This window comes from Patiria miniata, unplaced genomic scaffold (genome assembly GCF_015706575.1).
Source record: "Patiria miniata isolate m_02_andy unplaced genomic scaffold, ASM1570657v1 HiC_scaffold_14, whole genome shotgun sequence".
Taxonomy (NCBI): domain Eukaryota; kingdom Metazoa; phylum Echinodermata; class Asteroidea; order Valvatida; family Asterinidae; genus Patiria; species Patiria miniata.
In genome coordinates, this window is record NW_024037052.1 from 3,828,854 (window position 1) to 3,836,203 (window position 7,350).

At 43.9% G+C, this 7,350-nt stretch overlaps 1 protein-coding gene across 1 annotated transcript; it reads right to left on the reverse strand.

Moving 5' to 3' along the window:
* Positions 1–281: 281 nt before the first annotated feature.
* On the reverse strand, positions 282–6,248 carry LOC119722224. Its single transcript, XM_038192270.1, has 6 exons — positions 6,194–6,248; positions 4,504–5,690; positions 3,715–3,916; positions 2,909–3,136; positions 2,076–2,221; positions 282–1,697 (listed from the first exon to the last, which is right to left on the reverse strand). Exons 1-6 carry the CDS (start codon positions 6,246–6,248, stop codon positions 1,455–1,457), a joined length of 2,061 nt encoding a protein of 686 aa, XP_038048198.1. The 3' UTR covers positions 282–1,454.
* Positions 6,249–7,350: the final 1,102 nt, after the last annotated feature.

The following is a 7,350-nucleotide window of genomic DNA, read 5'->3' on the forward strand; positions in this document are numbered from 1 at the left end:
TATTGCAAAATATTGAATATTGCTACGTTTGACACGCCATAAATAATTGCCACTTTGCCGGTGTAGCGTGAATTTACGTTTCTATGAAATTTGGACTCATTGGTAATACCGCGCATGCGTAAGTATGGTAATTAGGAAAGTGACCGGTCACGTGAGAGGGATTAACCAATAATAGGGAAAAGGGGTCCGATTTTCATAGGAGTCGGATTTTCATGTGACACCGGCATCTGCGTAGGCCGATATTTCATAATCTCAAAAAAGTATATTTTTTGTCAATAGTATAGAATGTTCAGTCTTTATTCAGCTCGATATTCGGAATCGAATACCATATAACCGAAATTTCTTACGTTGACAAATGTGATTATAACATTGTTACATTAAAGTTGATATGAAGGATGTTAGGGAGCCTCTTACCAAAGGTAAATAACGCACATGAGTTTAGCATGTTATCATTAAATGTATCTGGCGCATGTGTAAACTTATACAGCGAAAGATTATTGGACTTTGGTAAAACTATAGTAGGCCCAGGGTAGGCCTACGCCAATGTGGTGTACAATAATTAAGATAATTTGAATTTTAAATAACACGACTTGTATTGAAACAGTTAAGAAAACGATTCGGGCACAAATCTAAGATAGCTACCAATACAGGAATAGGTAGTATTACATAAAGTTTTAATTCGATAGTTAATTTTAATTTTTAATTTTTAATTTTTTAGTTAAGAAAACGATTCGGGCACAAATCTAAGATAGCTACCAATACAAGAATAGGTAGTATTACATAAAGTTTTAATTCAAGTTCCTAACTTCTTATCATAAGTCTACAAAAAAAGAGACCATTATTTGGATTCGGCTATTTCCGAGCAAACGGAAAAGATAATAGCATGAAATTCAAGAAAAAGCATATGGTAGGGAAAAGAATATGGACTCCGAAAATGGAAAATTTTTGGTAATACTCATCGTACAAACCCTTTTGGGTACATCCCAGTCAATAGGCCAAAAATCCGTCCACCTAGCTCATGAATAAAAGTTATACACTCAAATTGTTCTATAGGCCTAATAGAGAGTGCTGAGAGCCATGGAATGGGGGAATTGAAGACATCTCTGCACCTCTGGCGAAAGTGGCGCTCATTAGCCATGTTGTGGATAGATCCTCTTTTAAAAATGGCTACTTTTCTAGTTTGGGAAACATATTTGTTTCAGGGGTGGTCTTCTTTGGGCGGGAATTTCTCGAAAAGTCAATGCTCAATCCACCAAAAATTGAAAAGAAAATGAAAGATGACATCGTTCAACATTTTTCAGCCTGAACACCTTGAGTATTTTTAAAAGAGTTCTGAAGAATGGGGATTTATCATTGGTGTCCATGGAACTTTTTATATACTGGGGTGCACCCGTTTGGAAGTGGTGTCTCCATAGTTACTTGTCACAAAGGGCGCCCTCGTGAGAGATGAAGTGTTATCGCTTATCGGCAGCGCCAACGCCCTCTTTCCTCGCCATGACCAGGTTTTGCAGCGCCTGCAACTCGGTCATGGTCCTGTAGTGCGACTCCTCGAAACTCCCGCCGAGGTCCTTCAAACGGCGCAGCAACGTTTCCATGGCAATGCCAACGTCATCGATCCCCTGTCCGTCGCCATGACGACCTGGTGAAGTCGACGGGTCGAGTGGTGGCGCTTCGCCGATTGACTGCTCAGTAAGTTTCTGATAAAAATGCAGAACGAAAAGTCTTATTAAAACTTAAAAGGGGGTTAAGTCCGGCCAAACGTAAATAACAATTGGTTTCACCAAAGTCCATTCGAAATCAACGAGGGATGAAAAAAATATTACAAAGGAGGAAAATGGAAAATGTTCATTTCAACTTAGCTTGTGATTTGACTTGAGAACTGAGAGTTTGTGATGGCCCGACTACAACACTGTACGTAGCTTGAAGCGGCTGAATATTCGATCACCGACTTTTCCGAGTTGACAAGATTAAAAAATTTTGTCATTTGAGATGCTGGTTTGTTTTTGTTGTTGAAAGGACAGCACGACCAACGTTCATAAAATACCAAGACCAATTTCCAAAGTTTTCGTTATTACTTTATCTTCTCCTTGTTCCAGCTCTTCATCGTCCTCGATCCCTAGGCTTCTCTTCAAGAGTCCATCCATATGTTCCAATCGTCGTGCGACGTCCGTCAGCATGATGGCGGTGTTGTCAGCTACGAAATCCTTCGACCATCCGTCATCTGTGATTGGAGTTCAGGCAGGAAAATTAGCAATGTCAGAGGAGCGATGACAGAATACACAGACCATTGACGGACGGACAGACTGACAACATAAATGATGAATCAATGAACTGCATAAGTCAGTTCAGTTACTGAAACGACCTGTATGTAGAAATGAAGAGCAACCGATTAGCACAGTTTACAGATGATCAATGTGGGATAGTTTGCCAACTGGGAAACCCTCACTGAATATGTATGCAGCTCAGAAAGTTTGCGGATGCATTATGTGAAATAACTATCTCTTCAACAGAGGTGCTTCTGTTGAGATAATTTTACGGTATGGTTGCTGCGTTCCGATCGTCATCGGGAAAATGATCTATCGCTATGATCTGGCTCTTCTAGTGTCAGTCACTCCATAATGGTGGCGCATCCGTGAATTAATTTTCCCGAAGTCATTCACTATAGACAGTGTGTCGAAATATAGAAATGGGAGCACATGGCAAGGAAGCAGGGTCTGGATAATTTTCTTGATTCTTTTCTCCTCGTTTTAGTTCTGTGTTATGAGAGTAAGTTCTCGGTTAAAAGTTGAGTGTTCTGCCGGCTCTATTCAGGTCCACACAAACTCCGCACACTTACTTTCTGGCTGTCTGCACCATCTAGATCATCATTGTAAAATTCTATACGAAAAACGTATGGTTTAAAATTGACCTTGTGTTTTGCTCTTTCTGATTTCCCTCCACTGGATCAGCACGTCGTAGAGTTCTTTGATCAACCGTTCTTTGGTCCGTCCACGCCTCAACATCGTCATTGGATGGGGGAGGACGCCCCATAGACGCCGGCGAGGCGAGCTGTCGTGACCGGTCCGCTTGAACAAGTACAGACGCCAGGTGGCCTGGATGCAGCGCGCCGCTCGCTGCTTCATCCGATCAGCAAAGTCTGCCAAAACATCAGAGAGGAGAAACAAAACGCATCGGTTGGATTTGAATGTTTTGCCTTATTGAAGCCATTTTCTCGGGCATAGGGGAGTGTGGCCAAGTGGCTAGGGTTCGGACTCATGATCAGCGGGCCAGGGGTTCGAATCCAGCTGCTGGCCATGTTGTGTCCTTGGGTAAGCTGTTTCACCCTCACTTGCCTCTCTCCACCCAGGAGTAAAAATGGGAACCAGCATTGGCTGGGGAGTAACCTGCAATGGACTAACATTCCATCCAGGGGGATAGAACTATTCTCAGTCGCTTCATGCTACTGAAACAACGGTTATCAAACATTATTAGGGGAAAGTGTTGCAACATGGCAACTTCCATGATTATATTCACGATTTCTTCATTTCCGTTCGCAAAAGCGTTTATTTTTGTCTTTGTGTGTGCTCTTCTCGTCGTCACTCTATACTATGAAAACAGCTTTAACAAATTGGACCCTGGTACCTACAGTAATTCACTTTTGCGAAGAAATACCATCAGATCATTAACATGTGAACTCAGTAGTCGTTGCCTGTTTCTTGCGTCTTTGAAACCCACCTTGCCTTTCAACGTAAGCCAAGATCCGTTTCTCCTGTTGGGACATCTGCAGCGTTTCGTGAATCACGCTGATCAGTAGAGCCATGAGGAAAATGCCGAACACCGACGACATGCCAACGAAGGCCCTGGCCATGACAGAATCCGGGACCACGTCACCGAAGCCCAGAGTCGTCATGGTAACCACTTGCATCCATATCACATCCTTTCACAAGAGAAAGGAAATGGGCGTCAACGCGGATTTCCAACACATTTTCTTGACGACATCAGGCATGACATAATCGGTGGGTGAAATGAATTACAAGGACTTTTTTGAGGAACGAAATGATAAATTTACTTTTGAGGATGGGAAATAAATATAGCTTCTTACATAAAAATGATCAAAAGCGCATTGTCGGCATCGGTATAACTCCTGGACATTTAAATGTTCTAGTCAAAAACACATTTTCAAACCGATCACCTCTCTACATGGGCCTTTATTTTTGCTGTAAAGGATTAGTTTCGTGAGGAGTTTTGTCAAATATATTTGAAATTTGGTCATATAAGAATGAGGGCGCTGTATATAACGACGCCATTTTGTGAGTACCACTGGGGATATAACGTCAGTCCAAACATTAATGATTGTAAAATGTAATTTTGAATTATACTAACATGCAACCGTTCGTCAACAACTTTGTATTCACGTCTGTTGTACGCCAAAATACGTCATAAAACGTCTTAATATTACTCAAAAACATGGCCGATAATGTCACTGGTTTTAAAGTGGTCGTACATTGGTTAAAATTTACTTACAAGCAGAGGATTGCACTGCAAAGGGCTGAAGAGCCTGTCGATTGAGAACACTAGGTACCCGACCCCAAACAGGTTGAGACAGTAGCATATTCCGACCATACGGAAGGGCCACTTGATGAAGAAGGTCTTGACCAGAAAGCCGGCTCCTAGCTCGGTCTGCAACACCGAGGCAAGGAACCGCGTGGACTTGCTGAAGGCCATGTGGTTGTGCTCTCTCATGTACCGGCCGACGAGGTACAGCCTCAGGAAGGAGACGAGCTGCAACTCGTTTGGAATGAAGACCTCGGTCAGGGGCGGAACGTGGAAGATGCACAGGACGACCTCTGCCACGAAACTCCAACGATCCGGGGATGTGAAGACGGTAGCACCCAGTGGGAGGTGGTGCTTGACGATAAGGAATCGGCAGTGCTGATGGAAGTACAGGTACAAGAGAACACAGGTCAGAACGGAAACCAGAGTTATCCCGACCTTGAGGCAGATCCCAAAGGCTTGGGCGCCGGTTGAAACTGGGTAAAAAGTCGAGGAATTTGAAATTATTGCGTTGGTCCCATGAGAGTAGCTGTACTCCAGATCTATGATGGCCAGTGCCACGGCCAGGATGGCGGCTGCGCAGAGGAACGTAGACAGTCTTTGCAGGCGGAGCTTCAGTTCTGTCTTCGCCGTCTCGCTGTGGCGAAACTCTAGGAGCTGATGCTGGAACACAGTCATCCTTCTCTCCTGCAACCTCTCCTTGGAGCCCTTGGGATGGATTTTGGGATGGACTTCAGCGTCTTCTGCAGGGGACTCGGGCGCTTCTACGAAGCGGTCTATCCTCTCGTCGATCTCTCTCTGCGAGTCGACCGCGGCTTTGACGGCGGCTGAGAAGAGTGGTTGGGGCTCGGTGTCCGTGATGCTGGTGATGCTGAACACGGGAGGCGGTCTGTCAGCCAGGGAGACGTTCCTGGGCTGAATTCGCCCCACGCTCCGGGACTTGAGTTTATCCATCTGACAGAGCTCCTCGTGGATGCTGCCCCCGTGCATCCTGTGATTTTCTTCCACGATCAGGAAGCGGACACTCTTCTTCTGATGAGCGGCTTTTGGCACAGAAGCTGAGTCCACTTCAGTCCCCTCGCTGGAACTTGTGCCATCATCCTTGCCATCGCCGGCACTGTCACCGTCCCTGCCGTCGTCGGCATTGTCAATGCTAGCTGTAAAGGAATGACATGGAAACTGTCGTCATCTCCTACTTGATTGTACACATGAACATTGAGTATATAGCCCGCAGTAACAGACGAGCATTATGAACCACAGCCTATCAGATTTATGCATGTCACTAGCCTACTTCAAGATCTAAAATTCCACTGGGTTCACGAACGTTCTAATCAGCTATGAATCCCCCAGTTTATTTTACATTAGACACTTTCGGACTATCCGTGAAAGTGTGCAGTATTTTCCCATGCACTGTTCTGAATAAAATTCAAGTGATTTTCAAAGCATTTTTTTTCAGTAGGCCTACTTGATTGCCAGAAGACCAGAGATTTATTAAATCTCAGGGGGCCTACCCTTTGAAAAAGAATTTTTTTGGGATGTTTATTACAAGTTGCCTCAGTAAACAGCCGGCCAACACTGTTTAATAGTGTTATAATTATAATGTTCGTGCCCAGATACATTTACGTATTAGTTGCAACAGTCAACAGAAAGAGTGACCTACCTTGACTTGAAACTTCTTGCACCAGTATAATCCTGGGACTGTCCGTGGATGCCATGTCATTGCATACAAGTTCAACCGCGGTGCTGACCTAAACAACTTAACTTGGATGATGTACGATTTCACCGCTAAATCACTCGTAATCCGACATGCAGTTCACATACAACTGTCAAATACCCAAACTCGGTCGTCAGGTATAGTCCTAACTGAAATATGAGTATGTTTCTTTTATAATAAATGTCATAAAAGAATCACTACTTGAATACAAAATGCATCGCATAGGCACAACTGAAACTACCGCAATAACAGGCGCGTGACGCGTTTTCCATTTTGAAAAGCGCGCGCGCGTATGGATATGCTAAACGGTGAACACCAAAATGATAGCTGACGGAGGGCGAGATTTGTGATCAGAGTTTAACAGGGGTGGGGTGGGGAGAGGGGTGGGGTAGGAGGAAAATCTACCATAGTACTACAAGTCAATTCTCTAACGTCTTCTCTCACACAACAACATTGTTATACTTTCTCCCATAATACATGTCATAATGCCGACACAGACTTGTGGCATCCTGGCACCATGATCAGGGTTGAAATGACGACTTGAATTGAGAGCCTCATTATTTCAATGAGAATTTTGCGTTCTGGACGGGTTTATTATGTTTATTCTCAAATGTTATCTGAATTCTGTCATGACGTAGGCCCATTGGTACAACGGTCTTTTCAACCAGAACCAACAGGAGAAAGATGATATTAAAGATAGGAAACGAATTGGACTCGGGATTTCAATGGCAACACTATACTTATGTTCGAATTGAACCCTGAAGGGACTTTCAAGCAACCTTGTTGGTTGCTTATAAGTTTCTTCGTTCGTCCCCTCCATCCATTCGATATAACAAAAAATCTGTGGCATTTGGTGAGCAATACTTTCCTTTCTATGCTGATCTCCACGCCTGCCTGATACACCCCCCAGTCTGAGTATCATCCATTGTTCAACGGAGCCCGAAAGCTCCACAACAACGTCTGATATTATTATTATATGCAAATTTTATGCATCCCCACCAGCCAATCGGAATCAACTTTGGAAATTAGGACGTCATTTCAAGCAGAAATTCGGCCTGAGCTGTTGATTGGTCAATTGGTGGCCATGTTTACGCCCGCTGAAT